Source organism: Anabrus simplex, chromosome 3 (genome assembly GCF_040414725.1).
Source record: "Anabrus simplex isolate iqAnaSimp1 chromosome 3, ASM4041472v1, whole genome shotgun sequence".
Lineage (NCBI taxonomy): Eukaryota > Metazoa > Arthropoda > Insecta > Orthoptera > Tettigoniidae > Anabrus > Anabrus simplex.
In genome coordinates, this window is record NC_090267.1 from 90023734 (window position 1) to 90044016 (window position 20283).

Genomic DNA, 20283 nt, shown 5'->3' on the forward strand with positions numbered 1-20283 from the left:
GTTCTCATTAGCCAGTGACGTGAGACCGAGTCATAAGAGAACACACTGCAGTCTATTTACTTGTAATCCTCTTTGAATTACTATGGTATGGCGTTAATTTTCCCGGCCGAGTTCTAGCAAGTTTTGTTTTGATCAGATATTTTCGTAAAAGATGTCACCTTTAATGCACAATTTCTTGTGTTCGAATTGATATTTGCAATTGTATTCCATGAATTTCAACAGTGACAAGAATAACGTACAGTGTGCTTCAGATACATATTCCGCAATAGAGTTGGTGATCTACCTGATCCACTGTCGAAGCTATTATTGGTCCACTATTGGAGCTTTCATAGTTATGCTACCCAAAACAACGCAAGGTAGAGAAGTTGCGAATGTTGCAGGGGCTGCAGACTAAGTGGGAACTTATTTGTTGAAATGCCGCGTGGCCCGGTTCATTGATCAGGGCACAGGGAGAGCATGAGAAGAGAATTAGAGAGAGAGAGAGTGTGTGTGTGCGTGTGTGCGTGCGTGTGCGTGCGTGTGTGTTTGACAGGGAAGGGGATATTTTGAACACTTGTTGTGATAAAACGTGCAACAGTATGCACATATCGTGATTTACCTTTTTACTTTATTTTCTATATGAATACGCCTGCAAGATGTGGCTACCCAACATACTGCGGGGTATGTATCTGAAGCACTCGATACACAAATGATATTGGGGTGGAAGTGAAAACAAAAACTGCGACATACGCCAATATAAGTCTGGAAATACTCTTCCAAAGATAGTGCTAAATAAAACTGTTTCACGATATCACTGGAGCTTGAATTCACAGTAAAATATAAGCAAAGAAACAATTCAAATCCGAAGCCTTCGGGTAAGTGGCAGGAACACTCTCCCTGCATCACGGGGCCGGCACTAGAACAGTGTGGTAACACTTTATCATGGAGAATATAGTGTTAATTCATAGCTAACAATTTATTTCATTGTGGATTTATATAAATGCTCATTTATGAAAGCATGATAGCAAAACCACCTGAGAAAAGGCTCACTTCAACAAGGCCTGTATGCACAGGAGAAATTACTGAACTGTTTTCATCTCATCAAACAGTCACAAAGAAAATAGTCGCTTGTGATAACTCTCCTCTCACTGACATTACCGCGACGTGTCGCTTGACGAGGTAGCTAATGATACAATCCTGCATCGGTACAACGTTCTCAGAATTAAACCAGTATTTGTACTTTAAAATCCATTCAGATTATTACACTTAGTTTTAAAAAATTGAAAGATTAAATAGAAACGTTTTCTATATCTCTACGGTTCGCTTGCAAAATGTGTTCACGGTGTGGTACACACCGTAGACAATGAAATATTCCAGTCTGGCAGTTCTTAGAAGTAGTAGAAAGTGTGATGCAACTTCACGTTATTACTACAATTACCAAGCCACGCCGTTTGGAGCAGTTACATCTGCAAAGGTTGCAACATCATGTTTCTTACCTTGTAAGGAAAACAAAAATTAAAAATCATTAACAATACTAGCAGCCCTTAGATCAGACAGATATTTCCAGATAAAAAACCTTTGACCTACGTTACACAAGGTTTTATGTGGCAGATGTAGAAGAAGAACAATTCCAATTCAGAATAAACTATTCAGAACATCAATTTGTGTTTGTGAGATTTCCGATTGGAGAAATCAAAATTATTAACGATTTATTCAATTTTCAGAACCAGCTGCGCTAATGGGGATATCGATTGTCTTCGCAGTCAATTGTCAGAGCAGAGTTGATATCATATCTCAATATTTACATTTCCAACATAATCGGTTCCAAACTATCCACTGTAACTAACATATAACGAACATCACTGTACTTACAATAGCTCACTTGCCATTGCAGTCGTTTTATACATAACAGAACTAATTGTACTGTCATTTTCTGAAGCTTATTTTGTTAATAGTTCACTTGAAAGATCAGGTACATTACAGTTAATAATACATTTAATAAGCTATTAAACTATCAGGTATACTAATATTCTTCTCTCTTAAAAGCGCGATCGTCTACATAGATTTTGTCCTAACTTCCCTAATATAGCACCACTGTAGGACAGATCATATACAGTACATCGCCCAAGGCTAAGAACTTCACGCACAAGTAGGAGATTTCACTCAACAGGTAACGGGTAAATGAAGTTCAAGAGATCTTCCCCTTCAGGCCTTCGAAAATTCCTTTGTATATCACGTCCACAGTTTTGCTCCAAGCCTCTTCTCCGTATGGTGTGAGGTGGATATCTAGTTTGTCCTTCAGAAGTTGCATAAAGACAACCTTTAAATCCTGAAACAAATGGAGAAATTCGATTGAAAAAGTTGTACACTGTTCTCAATATTACAGACAAAAATTTCGCTAAAACAGATTAAATGGTATCACAGTAAAATATCCCCAAATTCTCACAAGATTTTTTTTTACAACCGCATGACTCGGACTTCAGAGAGTTTTATATACTGTACAAGGCCTACAAAAACAACGTTCATTGAGTGAGAGTGCTCTGTAGGAACGGAGGAGTGAAGTTACGGAAGCATTGAATGAGGAATGAATATTAGCTGGTGAATGAATGGCGTATGGCTTTTAGTGCCGAGAGTGTCCGAGGACATGTTCGGCTCGCCAGGTGCAGGTCTTTCGATTTGACACCCGTAGGCGACCTGCGCGTCATGATGAGGATGAAATTATGATGAAGACGACACATACACCCAGCCCCCGTGCGAGAGAAAGTAACCAATGGTGGTTAAAATTCCTGACCCTGACGGCAATCGAACCCGGGACCCCAGTGACCAAAGGCCAGCACGCTAACAATTTAGCCATGGAGCCGGACATTAGTTGGTAAAACTACTGCAAGTGAAATGAAATGAAATGGCGTATGGCTTTTAGTGCCGGGAGTGTCCAAGGACAAGTTCGGCTCGCCAGATGCAGGTCTTTTGATTTGACACCCGTAGGCGACCTGCGCGTCGTGATGAGGAAGAAATGATGATGAAGACGACACATACACCCAGCCCCCGGACCAGCGGAATTAACCAATTATGGTTAAAATTCCTGACCCTACCGGGAATCGAACCCGGGACCCCTGTGGCCAAAGGCCAGCATGCTAACCATTTAGCCATGGAGCCGGACACTGTAAGTCATCTATACATATTGTTACGTAGCCATGCGACTGTTGTAATCCCCTTCGGTATTTCGTGGAAGGGATGAGTGAGTCAGGCTGAGGAGTTTCTGGCCAGCCTGAGGGCATGTGACGGCTCTGCTTCCATTGTGCTTTACGTCTGGTGTCTTCGTGGACTTTCTCGAAAGCGAAACTAAAACGTACCTATTCTGGCCTTACCCGCTAGATATTAGAACTCCATCACCAGATATATAAAAGCAGTATCGTCGCGAACAGGTCGTAGTAGGTTTGGTGTAGTTGTGTTATTGTGGTGAGTATTGAGTTGCGAGTCGTGAGCTAAGAGTTCAGTGTGTGGAGCAGTCCCGTGAGTTGATTGTGTGATTATCGGATTTATCTGGAATCGAAGCAAGTGTAACCTTCTTCGTGCGTTGTGATAGCCAAGGTTCGTGTGTTTTAACCTCAGTGCATGGAGCTGCTGTGTGAAATGGCTGGTGTGTGCTAAATGAAAAGTGAGATCTGTCAGTCAAGATTATGAAGGATTGCCGTTCCAGATAAAGACTGCCGACCGAAGACCCGCTGTAAGGACAAAACGGGAAACGTTTACTGTTGCATTGGAAGATGAGAAAAATCACCCAAGTGAACACTTTTAAATACCCAGGAAGCCATGTCACTAAAGATATATACTGCTCAAGGGAGAAAAAATATAAAACCGGTACAGGAAAAGAAGCATTCTGCAGGAAACGATGGCTGATGTGTGGGCCACTGAATGAATATCTAAAGTAGTGTCCACCAACTGGCTGACATGTGACGTCGAAGAGCCATGTGACATTTGTTGAAAATGATAGGAATGCTACAGCTAAATGTTTAGATTGTAGAAAAGAGCTACGGTATTTAAAAAGAAATAATTCACAACGCCACTACAGTTTGTGTCACGCTACAGATTATGCTCAGTAACAAGGCGAAGAACAGGTACGTGTAATCTGAAAGACAAATTAAATAACCCAGTCGAGCATTCGATCAGTGAGTCAGCAGATCGATTGAGTTTTAACATTTCATATTTAATTGCGAAGAAGCTTAAAACCGTTCAGTGATGGTGAATTTGTGAAGGAATGTTTGCTTCTAGCCAGTGAGGAGTGCTGTACTGCTACTGACACCACTATGTACGGCTACTACAATGCAAGGCAGTCAGAAGCACCTGACCACTTTGCGTTCTTACGTCACACGAGCTCTCCGTCGTCACACGTCAGCCAGTTAGTGGACAGTGATCTAAAAATGAGGTTGCTATAGTAGTTTGGAGTTTGCTAATGCACTGAGCAGAAACATGGACACTTAAGAAAAGAGGATGAAAGAAGGATAGAAGGTTTGAAATATGGATTTGGAGAAATATGGAGGAGGTGAGTTGGAATGATAAAGTGAGAAATGAAGGGGTACTAAGAAAAATGGAAGGGGAAAGAGAGATGCTACGAAAGTTCCGAAAGTGAAAGATGAACTGGCTTGGGCACTGCCTCATGACACGTTCAATGAAAGGGATGGTACATGGAAAGAGCGAGAGGAAGAGAGAGGTCCTAGCTGGTAGACAGGTGGTGGTGGTGATATTGTTTTAAGAGGAAGTACAACTAAACAACCATCCTCTATATAACAGGTGGTGGTGGTGATATTGTTTTAAGAGGAAGTACAACTAAACAACCATCCTCTATATAACACTAATCAGAAAAAATGGAAGGGTTCCAACACTTCGAAAAATAAAGGTATCGGCCAAAGGAAGAAAAGGGCTACGAAGGGCGTGAAAATGAAAGACTCCCTAGGCCTCGCAACCTAATACCGTTGGAGTAGGAAAATAACAAGAGTTGACCAAGGGAGGTCGGATAGGATAGATGAAAGTGAGGAGCCTGGCAGAAGTAAGTGGAAGTATTGCCCGGATTCAGCTAAGGGTCCCACGGGCGCCAAACCACACTCCCTTATTAAGAGCACATGAGCCCCATTTAGTCACCTCTTACGACTGGCGTGCTACTCTACCGCCCCCACCCACAGGGATAGATAACATTAAATTGGGAAGAAAATACGACCTAACGAAAATATCTGCTGAAGATCGGGAAATACTCAGGAGCCAGCCATGAGAAGACTTCCCAACTGGCAGAATAACCGATTATGATGACTGTGATGATGATGGTGGTGATGATGATGGCGATGGTGATGAAGACTGCTCCCGTGTGAATGCGGGTTGGGTCGCACATTCTGATAAATAAAGGGACATATTTACCATAAAGTCACGTTCCGTGATCCTGCGACGACCGTGGTTCTCGCCGATCTTGAGCAACATCTCGTTAAGGCACTCAGGGTCGTTCAGACTGTCCACGACGCTATCCAGGGCGTACATCACACTGTTGGTGTGGGCCTGAAGTCGCTTTGATTTCGCCAACTCCTCTAGAGGCATGTCGGCAAAGCTGGAGAATCTCTTCTGCAATTCAGGACGTATCCTAAAGAGCCTAATGTAGAGATAATATCTTTAGTAGTGAAATACAAGTTATTTAGCATATAATTTACAAGACTAAGGTCCAAGTTCCAAGACGGCACTTATGGGTACATAAGTGGAACCCTTAAGTAATAAGGGATCACTTATGATAGTGTAACAAAGGAAGGGCGCGTACCGGGGAATCATGGATCTTACGTAAATTTTCCACACACGTTAAATGAGCCAAGAATAACACAATGGACAAAATATTTCTTTCTGAAATTTACTCATGCGACCTACAGAAAGCGTTAAGGTTCTCACGTTTGAATTGGCGCGGTTGGCTCCGCAGGACGGCGGCGCGTGCTGGGTACACTCGTTGAGGGATCGCCCCACTGATCTTTTTATTCCGTTAGTAATTGCATAGCACGTCGTGAAAATGCTGTAACGGCATTACGAGAAATAATTTAATTCCTGGATTGATTGTGGGTCAATAAAAGCAATAGAATAATATTGTTATAGTGAAAAGAAAGGTTAATTAGTATAACAAGGGACGTTACACACGAAAATACTCCGTATAGGTTTTTGCAACATTGATGCTCGTGGAAAAAATGTTGAAAGCACACAGCGGTTCTATACTAACCTCACCTAACGAAGCTTAGATAAGGGCTTAATATCACATTTAAATTGAAACAAGAAATAAAGTGGTTCAACCTATTTAACACAAGGAAAATGTATGTTCAGTCCGTCAGCGATTCCGCCGGTGGGATCCTCAACAGCTCTGCCATCAGCTGTCATAGATGGCCTAGGCATCACTGAAGAGGCATACTAGGGAAATGAGGAGTGAGGTAGTTTTCCGTTGCTTTCCTCACCGAGCCAGAGTTTCTATTACGTATCAGTCTGCCAAGCCCAGTGAAATGCATACACCAACCGACCCTATGAGCAACATTTTCATACCATTCATAGCAGGGACTGGCTGCATAAGGATTGGCATTACTAGCATCGCTCATACCTCAGTCACTTTCACATTGTCAAAGCCAAGGATAAGACAAAGACAGATCTATGAAAGTAACAAAATTGCTCTAGCCCATACCAGAAGACATAGTGCACTGTAAACACTAGGTCCTGCCAGCAAAGGCATACAAGGAAAATAAGAAATGTAAACTTTACATTCTTATTTGATGAAAAGCGGAACCGGTTTCGACCACTATTCTGGGTCATCATCAGCCGAATAAATAAAAATATAAAACAATGCATAGGAAAACAATAAAGGAGATCCTAAAATCCAGAAGAAGTCGAAGATCTTACATCACGCAGTGCTAATCCCCATAGTGTTATAGTGCTTCTTGAACTGCTTTTAGTGAAAGACTTATCATTAACTTATTGTTTTCCTATGCATTGTTTCATATTTTTATTTATTCGGCTGATGATGACCCAGAATAGTGGTCGAAACCGGTCCCGCTTTTAATCAAATAAGAATGTAAAGTTTACATATCTTATTTTCCTTGTATTGAATAGGTTGAACCACTTTATTTCTTGTTTGAATTTAATTGTGATTCAGTTCAATACGGAACATTATGAAATTTCTATCTTTAATATCACATGTTCCATATTTTTCTTCCAGCGCAAAAATAACTTTGCCTATGTTGTCCCATACAACGACTGTAAGGGTATGGCAGCGTGGTCTCAAATCAGCTGTTGGACGGTGCAAGTTGCGGATTGGGTATTGAGTAGCCGCCTGAGCAGGCGAGCGCGCTAATTCAAACATACGTACTTCAAAGCTTCCTGTAGGTTGCACGAGTTAATCTCGTAAAGAAGTATTTTGGCCATTGTGTTACTCTTGGCTCATTTAATGTGTGTGTGCAAAAGTTACGTGAGATTCCCCGGTACGCGCCATTTCCTTGTAAGTATTCACTTATATGAGTGTACATTCCATAAACAACACTTCAAGAGCATACACATTTACACAATAAGTGTTCACTGCATATACGGCAACGCTGTATATTATGATCATGCTTCCTAGATCGTATAGTTGTGGCTACTGAATAGTGAAATGATCTATTGCGTTTTGTTTATCGAAAGACATTGCACGACATTTGTTGCCATTTCCGAGGTTAGAAGATCGTTTTCATTACATAATGATGAAATGACGTATGGCTTTTAGTGCCGGGAGTGTCCAAGGACATGTTTGGCTCGCTAGGTGCAGGTCTTTTGATTTGACGCCTGTAGGCGACCTGTGGGTCGTGATGAGGATGAAATGACAATGAGGACGACACATACACCCAGCCCCAGTGCCAGCGAAATTAACCAATGATGGTTAAACTTCCCGACCCTGGCGGGAATCGAACCCGGGACCCCTGTGACCAAAGCCCAGCACGCTAACCATTTAGCCATGGAGCCGGGCATATTTAATGATTAGAATGCCTAAACAAAAACAATACAGCGAGACGGCACCTGTAAGAACATGTCTCGAAATAAATGCATTATCGTCGTTGCCGGAACAAAACCTCCTATCTATATAAATAAAATTGTAGGGGGTCCGCTGTCTGTAATTTCTTTTGTTTTGCCAATTTTTCAGATATTTATCCGTTTTAGGTCAACTCAAGACCGAATCGGTGGTTTTTACGTTTCGTGTCTGTTTGTTTGTCTGTTTGTCTGTTTGTCTGTCTGTCTGTCTGTTTGTCTGTTTGTCTGTTCCACCATCACGTCGAAACGGCTGGATAGATCTCAACCAAACTTCATATTTAGAGTATACTCATCCCGGGGAAGGTTTCGATATGCATATCATTTTAAAATCTTTGAATACACGGGGGGTTTATAGGAAAACCAAAATGGTTTTTCCACCATCACGTCGAAACGGCTGGATAGATCTCAACCAAACTTCATATTTAGAGTATACTCATCCCGAGGAAGGTTTCGATATACATATCATTTTAAAATCTTTGAATACACGGGGGTTTATAGGAAAACCAGAATGGTTTTTCCACCATCACGTCGAAACGGCTGGATAGATCTCAACCAAACTTCATATTTAGAGTATACTCATCCCAGGGAAGGTTTTGATATGCATATCATTTTAAAATCTTTGAACAGACGGGGGGTTTATAGGAAAACCAGAATGGTTTTTCCACAATCACGTCGAAACGGCTGAATAGATCTCAACCAAACTTCATATTTAGAGTATACTCATACCGGGGAAGGTTTAAATATGCATATCATTTTAAAATCCTTGAATAGACGGGGGTTTATAGGAAAGCCAGAATGGTTTTCCCCCATTTTCTCTTATACTATTGATTTTCTGTAAACTTCGTTTACCGTACGTGAAACGTCTCTTCATTATAAACAACTTTCGTTATGCTCACAATTTACCTTACTCTTCACATGACGGAGAAATTTACAATTTTCCGCTGGTATCATGCTCTGCATTGAGTGACCGACAGACCGACAACGAACCTACAGGTTACCATGGCAACGTCTCTGACTGCATGCCGGCAGGGAAGTAACGTATTGCCATTTTCCTCATCATGCTTTTAAATTCGTGGTTACCGGGCGAGTTGGCCGTGCGTGTAGAGGCGCGCGGCTGTGAGCTTGCATCCGGGAGATCGTGGGTTCGAGCCCCACTGTCGGCAGCCCTGAAGATGGTTTTCCGTGGTTTCCCATTTTCACACCAGGCAAATGCTGGGGCTGTACCTTAATTAAGGCCACGGCCGCTTCCTTCCAACTCCTAGGCCTTTCCCATTCCATCGTCGCCATAAGACCTATCTGTGTCGGTGCGACGTAAAGCAAATAGCAAAAAAAAAAAAAAAAAATAAACAAAAATAAATTCGTGGTTGTTCCTTGGGTAGAAGGCAAGAGAGGCGTCAATTGGCCTATCTGCGGGATATTGGCGGAATATCGTTGGATATTATAACCGCCCTCGAATAGATTAAGTAATAACACCATTAGTCATCTTCTTATTATTTGTTTACCTAGGAATCACTGGACCTAAATTTCTCCTCTGTTACCGCTTTATAATATCCATAACTCACACTAGCATAATTTATTGAGGGGCATTTGATTTTCCAATACATTAACTTGGCATTTACATATTTGTCGTTATCCGACTGTCCTCAGTTATAATCCATTTTCTATTACTTTCAACTTTCTTAACTGTATTATTTTCTTCCTTAATTACGCCGTATGTACGCGAGTGCTACAAACTACTGGATGTACACTGACTGACAGAGCAAATGCAACACCAAGAAGGAGTGGTCAGAACTTTATGCCAATTGCAGGGTAGACTGACGTCACTGAGGTATGCTCATGATGTGAAATGCGCCGCTGTGCTGCGCACGTAGCGAACGAAAAATGGGACACGGCGTTGGCGAATGGCCCACTTCGTACCGTGATTTCTCAGCCGACAGTCATTGTAGAACGTGTTGTCGTGTGCCACAGGACACGTGTATAGCTAAGAATGCCAGGCCGCCGTCAACGGAGGCATTTCCAGCAGGCAGACGACTTTATGAGGGGTATGGTGATCGGGCTGAGAAGGGCAGGTTGGTCCCTTCGTCAAATCGCAGCCGATACCCATAGGGATGTGTCCACGGTGCAGCGCCTGTGGCGAAGATGGTTGGCGCAGGGACATGTGGCACGTGCGAGGGGTCCAGGCGCAGCCCGAGTGACGTCAGCACGCGAGGATCGGCGCATCCGCCGCCAAGCGGTGGCAGCCCCGCACGCCACGTCAACCGCCATTCTTCAGCATGTGCAAGACACCCTGGCTGTTCCAATATCGACCAGAACAATTTCCCGTCGATTGGTTGAAGGAGGCCTGCACTCCCGGCGTCCGCTCAGAAGACTACCATTGACTCCACAGCATAGACGTGCACGCCTGGCATGGTGCCGGGCTAGAGCGACTTGGATGAGGGAATGACGGAACGTCGTGTTCTCCGATGAGTCACGCTTCTGTTCTGTCAGTGATAGTCACCGCAGACGAGTGTGGCGTCGGCGTGGAGAAAGGTCAAATCCGGCAGTAACTGTAAAGCGCCCTACCGCTAGACAACGCGGCATCATGGTTTGGGGCGCTATTGCGTATGATTCCACGTCACCTCCAGTGCGTATTCAAGGCACGTTAAATGCCCACCGCTACGTGCAGCATGTGCTGCAGCCGGTGGCACTCCCATACCTTCAGGGCTGCCCAATGCTCTGTTTCAGCAGGATAATGCCCGCCCACACACTGCTCGCATCTCCCAACAGGCTCTACGAGGTGTACAGATGCTTCCGTGGCCAGCGTACTCTCCGGATCTCTCACCAATCGAACACGTGTGGGATCTCATTGGACGCCGTTTGCAAACTCTGCCCCAGCCTCGTACGGACGACCAACTGTGGCAAATGGTTGACAGAGAATGGAGAACCATCCCTCAGGACACCATCCGCACTCTTATTGACTCTGTACCTCGACATGTTTCTGCGTGCATAGCCGCTCGCGGTGGTCCTACATCCTACTGAGTCGATGCCGTGCGCATTGTGTAACCTACATATCGGTTTGAAATAAACATCAATTATTCGTCCGTGCCGTCTCTGTTTTTTCCCCAACTTTCATCCCTTTCGAACCACTCCTTCTTGGTGTTGCATTTGCTCTGTCAGTCAGTGTATTTCCACCAAGACTCATATTTAGAATACACCTGTCCTTGATAGGTTTTAGGGCAAATATTGTTTCTAAATCCCTGAACTGAGTGGGGGTTTATACGAAACCGAAACAGTGATTTTGCACTTCCACAAAATATACACAACCGACGTTAATTTAAATCTACCTGCCTTGGTAGAAATTAATTTCTAAACCTTTTTTCTCATGTGCATCATTTCGATACGAGGACTAATAAGGGAGACATCATTAAACGTAAATAATATTTCATGTTCCGGAATGGACTGGCGGTTTATAGGGAACCGATATGGTGATTTTACTCTTCCACAATGTATACAGAACAAGACCAACCTGACTGGAAATCGACCAAACGTGATGGAATTCCACCTCTAAAACTTTTTGTTCATGTGCATTTTTTCGTAAGGAGGATTAATAAGGGAGATATCATGAATGGTCAGTTTTGCAGGTTAAGTCCAGCGGACATAGCCCAAAAGGTGTTTTACATGGAGCAGATTCCTTATCTATATAAATCAAATCGTAACGACTGTGTGCCTCTACACTGACTATTTTGGCGAAATTTTCGTACAGCTTTCCGTTTAAGGAGTAATAATGACCATCTCCATAATTTTTGGTTTAGTTTCCTGAAAGTCCTAATTTTTACCCGCCTCGCCCAAAATCCAGATTGCGGCATAATCTGCCAGAAGGAAAAGAAGATAATTGAAATTTGACAAAATTATACGTTTTAGCCTGTAACAAACGGAAAACATCCTAGATCATTAAATTTTTCACTTTTTATCCGCGAAGAATATAGAAATATGCAGGCAATTTTAATGATGGTGCAGACCTTCGGAAATTCCTATCACATAACGGATTGCACAATATTCGTTCAATTTGGAATGATCTACAACATTGGTCTTATGACTTTTTGCCGTATCTGTATCCCTTTTACGTTTGATTTTTCTCTATTAATCGATGTTAAGTCAATTTGGAATTTTCACATGCATAATTCATACTTTCAGTTACTTATATGAAATACAGAATCATCAAACTCTTCACGAAAATTGGCCCACCCAGTAGCCATATGTGAGCCAAATGCTATGTATGTAGCTGTCACATAATTATCCGAAAAGTAATGTAATGTGAGATAATCTTACAAAAACTTTACCCTGTTCCACGTTTCTAACTCAATCTTACCCAAGAATAGATGACATGTCATAGGACCAGGCATTTAGGCCACTAAATCCGGCGTGTCTTATGGTATAATCCTTTGTCGATATGACGTACGTTTAGTAGCAGTTAATCTGTAAATGAAGGTCTTCAATATTTTTAACACGCATATACTTTCGTATGTCGATCTATATATATTCACTGATGTCGATTTGTAGCGATCGAGAAAGGGTGGGTCTGCTATTGTAATCAGTACTCCCAACACCGACTTTGACTGGCAGTAGGAAAGGGTTCCTTCTCCGACTCCTGTGTAACTGTCATTAGTAAGGAAGGCCTACAATTGTAATGAATAGTTCACTTCTCGATTTGACTTGCACAAGGCAAGTGAGCATGCAGTTTTCTTTAAAACTCCCCTATCCGATTGTGTTTGGCAGTAGGCAAGGGTGCCCGCCATTATAAAGAAATGTCCTCATCTAAAATGTGACCGGCATTAGGCATAGTGGCCTGCTATTTTGATGGAAACTCACCAACTTGGTGTGACTGGCAGTAAGCTGGCTGGCAGTAGGAAAATGGGCCTGGCATTATAATGATAACTGCACAACTCAATTTCGAGTGATAGTAGGGTAATTGCCTGCCATTATAATAAAAACTGTAATCTGTCTGGAAGTAGGAAAGGGGGGCTGCCATTTTAACGAAAACTCCCCAAATCGATTCTGTCCGCATAGTAGGCAATGGGGCCTGCAATTATAATGTAAACTTCCCAACTCGATTGTGAATGGCAGTAGGCAAGTGAGCCTGCCGTTATATCACAAGTCCATAACAAACACTTTACATTGGAAACAACGTACTGAAACCGTACAGTGTCCTGTACAGCTCCATGGGAATGATATGGGCTTTATACTCCATTAAAATTACTCCTAAAGGTCGCGTCATAGGTAGCAGTATGGGCGAAGGGCATCGAGCGGCGGCATGCCAGAATGGAACCCGCGAAAAGAGCACTTGCCAGACAATGGAAAGACAAAGGAACAGCCAAGCCCTCGCGGAAATACGCTCTCAACGTGCAGAGAGAGATAGAAAGGGGACGCGATGCTGGAGTAGTCAGATACGCCCCGAGGTGGGGCCTAGCTTCCCAGAGTTCCAAACGAACATAAGGAACTTCCGGTTTTTTATGCACATGTCACGGGTGCCAACGTCGCGTAAAACGGGGCGATATTTTAATCCAGACATAGGAAAATTATGTGAGACACACCATTGAATAGAGCGGAATTTTCTGCGTTCTCCAGACTAAAAATATGTAATAACTTATGCAGGGGAAGAAATGAGGTCACCAGCTGTCAAGATGTAACATATCGCTAACACATGTGGACATAGCGGCGTCACCCACGCCAAGAATCGCGCTTAGGAGATAGCTCCACCCCCCAGAGGACGCTATGAATTAATCAAAGGCGGGAAGCAAATTACATAAAAACTGCTGATCGGAGATCCGGCACGCCTGGCTCAAATGAAAGAGGAGACAGAGGGCTACAAGATGCACTATTCAAATATCGTCAATTCTTGGTACGAAAGGAGCTCTTGTTCTTAATGAACCGTGAACGTTGACGCCTCCGAGCTTCCGGCGGGTAAGATAATATAAGCCGGGCAGGCCATTGTAGAGACAGTTGTTCTTTTACGGGTCGGTGAGGAGGACACTATATCCCGCGGTGCCCCAGTTTAAGTCAGAAACCCTTGACCGTGTATTGAAAGCGCCATTGTGCCCAGCACGCTTTGTGAAGTGAACGGGAGGCCAAACGAGCCTAGGTATTGTTCCTGTGCTGCGTGTCAAACTAGTAAAAACCGCGAGCATAATTTTCGAACAAGTATTAGAATTCGGCTGAGAAACTGCCGGTTTAATGAGTCAGTGAAATTCATAATTAGGTGTCACCCAAAGTGTTACTTCGAATCAGGGGCTCGAGTCTCGTGAGCTACCCGATTCTTACTGTGAACGCGGGTGTAAACTCTGAAATAGAGGACGTGTGACGAGTGTAAAGGTGTTACCCACTTGGATTACTGTAAGATTTCAGCTGTGACGAGTTCCCCAGGATGTCGGACTTGTATGGACCAGGGATGAAGGACTGCACGCCCGCCACCTGCCGAGTGGTCATGGAGTACTAAGAACTTCACCATGGGTCTCCCGTGGCGGAAGAGACAACGGCCACCAAACAGATGAGTGATGTCCAAATTTAATTTCTAAGCATGACATAACCCGGGGATAGGATTAGCGTTCTTTTGTAAATATCAAATGTTGTAAGTTAATGCATGTCCTATATGGAATTTTTATTGATTTTTATAATGTTGAAGTAAAATTCAAGGGGCTAAATTCCCGGACGACTCATATTTCTTTCTTAATGATTAGCTTATCGTGAGGGTTATATTTTTAGTAAAATGTAGAATGTCCTAGCAAATATGGGAACAAGGTTAGGAGAATATTCGAGTTTCCCGTAGGGGCGGTTGGAAAAATAGTGTTGGCAAGCAGGGAAACATGTCGAAATATTGGTAGTCACTGTCCCACGAGGTTGTCAAATATGCCAGGGAAACTCATGGGTCAGTCAGATAATGCATGCCTAGCTTACAGATATAATCCGTGCATGTACATCAAGAATGAAGAAAATCCCGACCGGGAGAGGTACATACTGTGTGATCTAGATAGGTGTGAGGGACCATGTGCAAGTCTCCCGTGATTTTGATTAATTGGACATAATGGTTTGGAGAGTTTTCTTTTAATCTATAGCCGGGGTGAGGCCCATCCCTAATCTTTGGTCAGAAGGTTTAAATATAAGTGTATTTATGTGGTATGAACGAGGAGCCATGAGAGCCCTAGGCCCAAGGGAATAAGATACGCGATATGAGACATAGTGGGACGGCTGAATGCCCGAGTAATTTACGATGAAATGAGTTAGAAATGATTGTGCCCATTGCCGGCGCTCAGCGATAATAATGAGAGAGAATAAAAGAGTATTTCATGGGAATTCCACAATAATATGAATAAACAAATAAAATGGGCCGTGGATGTGTCCCTGAGACGAGAAGGTGACGTTTGAGGGAGAGAAGAATCTGAATGGCCGTGCGAAGTGAATGACCGGCCTCCTTTATTTTTTGTGAAGGTCTAGCTCTCGCCATCGGGACAAAAGGGTCCCGTCTCGCATTGTGTTAGGGCTTGGAGCCTGGTCTGCTCACGTTCTTTTGTTTGGGTTATATGGCTTAGCTAAGAATACTTGTATAATGATAATATCACGGTAACTTCTTTTAAAAGGTATTTAATAAATGAATAGGGATTCCCCCAGATATCCGGCGAGATGAGATTGTCGCTATTCTCGGTATCTACAGAAACCCACAGTACCTCTCGGTCGGGAGTCTGCCAGTTCGACGCCGGATTATGGTGGCGCCCATGAGCGAGCTGATTCACGCTTGCGCTTTGGGCCGGAGACAGTGATAACCATGTTGTTTCTTTCTAGGAATGGTTCTCCTGAGTGCATGAAGTGTATATATCCATATGTTTTGTGTATGTTTCGTAATGATGTGCACATATTTTTGAGTTCAAACAGAACCTATGTGCACGTTGTTTGGTTTTGGTAATAGATGAGGAGTCCGGGGTTTAGCAAAAGGGTATTTGTGTTTGTTTGTGCATTATGCAAATGTGTCTTTTAATATGATATTATGTAGCGTAGGCCCCGGTTATGTTCGTGCTTAGAACAGCTAGTAATATTTGTGTATCGGGACATCAGTTCATCTCACGGTGTGATCGACAGAATAATGTACAAATTTCATGAAACGGTATGAATAAATGAGGAAAAATGAACGATAGCAAGTCGCAAAACCTCAATCATACCGTTATACAGACGACGCCCATGGGCGATTCGTATTTTAAAATGATTATTATTTTCTTTTCATCCCATATGTGGAGAGTCATTGTATAGAGCTGTATCAACCTTTTTAAATTGTTATTTTTGAATAAATTTGCATTCGTACCCCTATTAAATGGTTCTTGTCATTTGTAGCAGTGTTAAGCAGTATCCAATAGGCATTTGAACCCAGAGATCCTACTTTCATATTATAGACATAAGGCTCCATCTTAAGTATTGTTGTTTTTGTTTTCTTTCGAACGTACCGCTTCCCCAAGTGCTCAGGCTGCCGGGCCGGCACAGAAAGTAGGAAGGGGAGCGGTTCGAAGCTCGTTAAGCAATTCGACCCGCTCTGCAATCCAATCTCATCCGTGGGTGTTTACCCCGTTACGTGGAGGCATTCTTGCGTGGGTCATCCATTCGAAGCCCGGTAGGGTGTAGTACGGGGACCTCCCCATGCTCTTTCTCGGATAACGCTAAGAGACATGCAATTTTAAAACAATCGTATTTACTGCATGCACACTATTTACTTCGATATTCGAATACAATGTAGAATACCGTAGCGAAGCACGGGTACATTCGCTAGTGTGACAATATTTTTCGAGATATACTGACCCGCAGCACATACATTATGAAGAGCGAGAATGCCTGACAATATTCACACAATATTGCACCTTAGATGACAGAACCTTACTGCCCAATGTTCTAAGCTAAAAGATTTCACATAGGAGGTTTTGTCCCAGCAGCGACGACATAATAGAGAACACGCAGACCGATGCCGTTTCTTGGAAATAACTTTTTGTGGAATATAATGCAAACTCCGAGAATACCCAGTGAAATTTTCTTCTTCTATACAAAAAGTAGTTCGTAACGACCGCGTCTGTACACTGTCTATTTTGGCGAAATATTCGTACAGTTATCCTTTTCAGGTGTAACAATGACCATCTGCACATTTTTTAGCTTTGGTATTAGTTAGTTAGTTAGTTAGTTAGTTAGTTTGTTTGTTTGTCTGTTTGAGTTCTTATAACTTGAAAACTATTGGATGTATTTCTACCAAACTTGATATTACTATCCACCTCTCCTTGGGTAGGTTTTTTTTTTTTTCTAGTTGTTTTACGTCGCACCGACACAGATAGGTCTTATGGCGACGATGGGACAGGAAAGGGCTAGGAGTGGGAAGGAAGCGGTCGTGGCCTTAATTAAGGTACAGCCCCAGCATTTGCCTGGTGTGAAAATGGGAAACCACGGAAAACCATTTTCAGGGCTGCCGACAGTGGGGTTCGAACCTACTATCTCCCGAATACTGGATACTGGCCGCACTTAAGCGACTGCAGCTATCGAGCTCGGTGGGTAGGTTTAAGGGTCATTGTTATTTCTGAATCCATAAATTTAATGGGGGTTTATAAGAAACCTAAACCGTGATTTTGCACTCCCACAAAATGCACACAGTCAAATTTAATGGAAACCTACCTTCCTTATTGGAAATCAATTTCTAAAACTTTTTTCTCATGTGCATCATTTCGATAAGGAGGACTGATAAGGGAGATATCATTTACGGACAGTTTTTCAGTACAAGTTCCAGCGGACTTTGCCCATAAGTGGGTGCAATTGTATCCACTCATTCAGGATTGTGTTATCAGTTGCATATGACGTCAAGGTATCACTTGGAGTTACCTTTTATAAAAAAAAAAATCCCAATATGAACTCCTTTAATCAGGTCTATCAAAAGACTGTATAAAACGAACGTTTAAGACCTTTTCCGTCATTTTGTGCCGTATATATATTTATTGTCTGGTGGTAAAAAATGAAATGGCATATGGCTTTTAGTGCCGGGAGTGTCCGAGGACAAGTTCGGCTCGCCAGGTGCAAATCTTTCGATTTGACTTCCGTAGGCGATCTGTGCGTCGTGATTATGATGAAATTATGATGGAGACGATACATACACCCAGCCCCCGTGCCGGCGAAATTAACCAATTAAGGTCAAAATTCCCGACCCTACCGGGAATCGAACCCGGGAACCCTGTGACCAAAGGTCAGCACGCTAACCATTTAGCCAAGAAGCTAGACAGTCTGGTGGTAAATATCGGAGATGTCTACGAAATATTTAATTTTTAGTCCAACTGCCGTCGAACGGTTCGTGAATTTCACTTCAAGGTGGGTTAACGGGATCAACTAAAGAGCCATTTTACTCCTTTCGATAGAACAGATAATACGGGAGGTTGAAACGGTGTGTTTAATGAGTCCTCAGACACAGCACCTCCCCAGTGGTCAGAGAAACAATAATACGTAACCGAGAAGCACGGTGAATTTCGCACAACTTCGGACCTGGAACTGTACCGTACAATAAACTCCCTAATCGTCCTAATTCTGTCTCGACTTTGCTGATCTTTATCGTACGTTACGATACTGCCGCTTGAATTCGTAGAAAAATATACGTTAACATGCCGTACTAAACGTTTCAATACAGGCATGTAAGTTTGCATGAACGAATGAAGGAAACATGTAATCCATTACAAATTCCCGTGTGCGGCCAGTATCCAGTATTCGGAAGATAGTAGGTTCGAACCCCACTGTCGGCCCTGAAAATGGTTTTCCGTGGTTTCCCATTTTCACACCAGGCAAATGCTGGGGCTGTACCTTAATTAAGGCCATGGCCGCTTCCTTCCCACTCCTAGCTCTTCCCTGTCACATCGTCGCCATAAGACCTATCTATGTCGGTGCGACGTAAAGCAACTAGCAAAAAAAATCCCGTGTGAAGATCAGGTACAAATGCTAGTAATATAATATGTTTATAGTTATAGGTACTCCTATACAAAAATTCCTCCACATGTAAAATTACTAGGCAATGGTTTGACAAATGCAACCACAGTCCTTACGGTGTAGCAAGTAAGTCCTCAACAAAATGGAAATATGTTTTTTAAAGCGGGATGCCATGCTTTTAGAAGCTTTCAATATAATCCGACCAACGGTTGGTTGACAAACCCAAAGACTTTAATTGACTAACCTGATAGGCCTATAGCCTAATCAGCACAAACCAACTTTAAAAAAAATTGATGATACTCTAACATCTTTGTATTTCAGATAAGTCAGTATTGTTCTTTGCTATTCTATAGGCCTACAGTCTTCATCACTTATCAACTTGAAACATGTTCCCAATTAATTAAGCAAAAAGATGATGATGGTGATGATGATGATGATGATGATTAAAATACTCGCCTGAAATTAAGTTGTGGCATAACATCTCAAAACAATTAATATCTTTATTAATGGTGGGATGAGAGGCTCTAGATGAAAGCCTTCAGAAATAATTCCTATATCAATGTTCAAAGTGAACAAAAATTGTATTTCTTAAGAAAGCTCTTCCTTGCTTGTGCTAGTCTGCATTTTATGTCCTCTTTACTTCTGCCGTCGGTAGTTATTTTACTACCCAAGTAAAAATATTCATCTACTTCCTTTAAGACTCCATTTTCTAATCTAATATTTCCTGCGTGGCATTGTATGGAAGAGAAACATAACAAGCTCAGAAAGAAAGAGAATAGAGGCTTTTGAAATGTGGTGCTACAGAAGAATGCTGAAGGTGAGATGGGTAGATCGAATCACGAATGAAGGGAAGGAGGAGGAGAGGAGGTCGATTTGGCTAAATTTGACGAAAAGAAGGGATAGAATGATAGGACACACCTTAAGACATTCAGGACTTGTTAAGTTGCCTTTTGAGGAAGGTGTAGGCGGTAAGAACGGTAGGGGTGGACCATAACAAGTAGATTAGAGCAGGTGTAGGATGTACTAGTTACGTAAAATGAAAAGAGCATAGGATATGGTGCCATGGGTAGCTTGCATCAAACCAGTCTATGGAAAGATCACGCCAATAATAATAATAAGAAGAATAAGGAGAAGAAGAAACAGCAGAAGGAGAAGAATAACAAGGAACATGCCTGGTGGAATGAAAACTGTGAATCAGTCCTTCAGAGGCTCGATGCATGGAAAAATTATTACTCGGTGAAATCGGAAACAGACTGGGAAACCTACACAATCCAACGGACC

At 42.6% G+C, this 20283-nt stretch overlaps 1 protein-coding gene across 1 annotated transcript in view; it reads right to left on the reverse strand.

Moving 5' to 3' along the window:
• Positions 1-492: 492 nt before the first annotated feature.
• Positions 493-20283, reverse strand: part of LOC136867048 (globin) — a 79341-nt gene continuing 59550 nt past the window's right edge. The window contains exons 3-4 of the mRNA XM_067144152.2: positions 5389-5614; positions 493-2308 (exon numbers count right to left, since the gene is read on the reverse strand). Coding sequence (XP_067000253.1) covers positions 2168-2308; positions 5389-5614 — 367 coding nt within the window. The 3' untranslated portion in view covers positions 493-2167. The remainder of the gene's footprint in view (positions 2309-5388; positions 5615-20283) is intronic.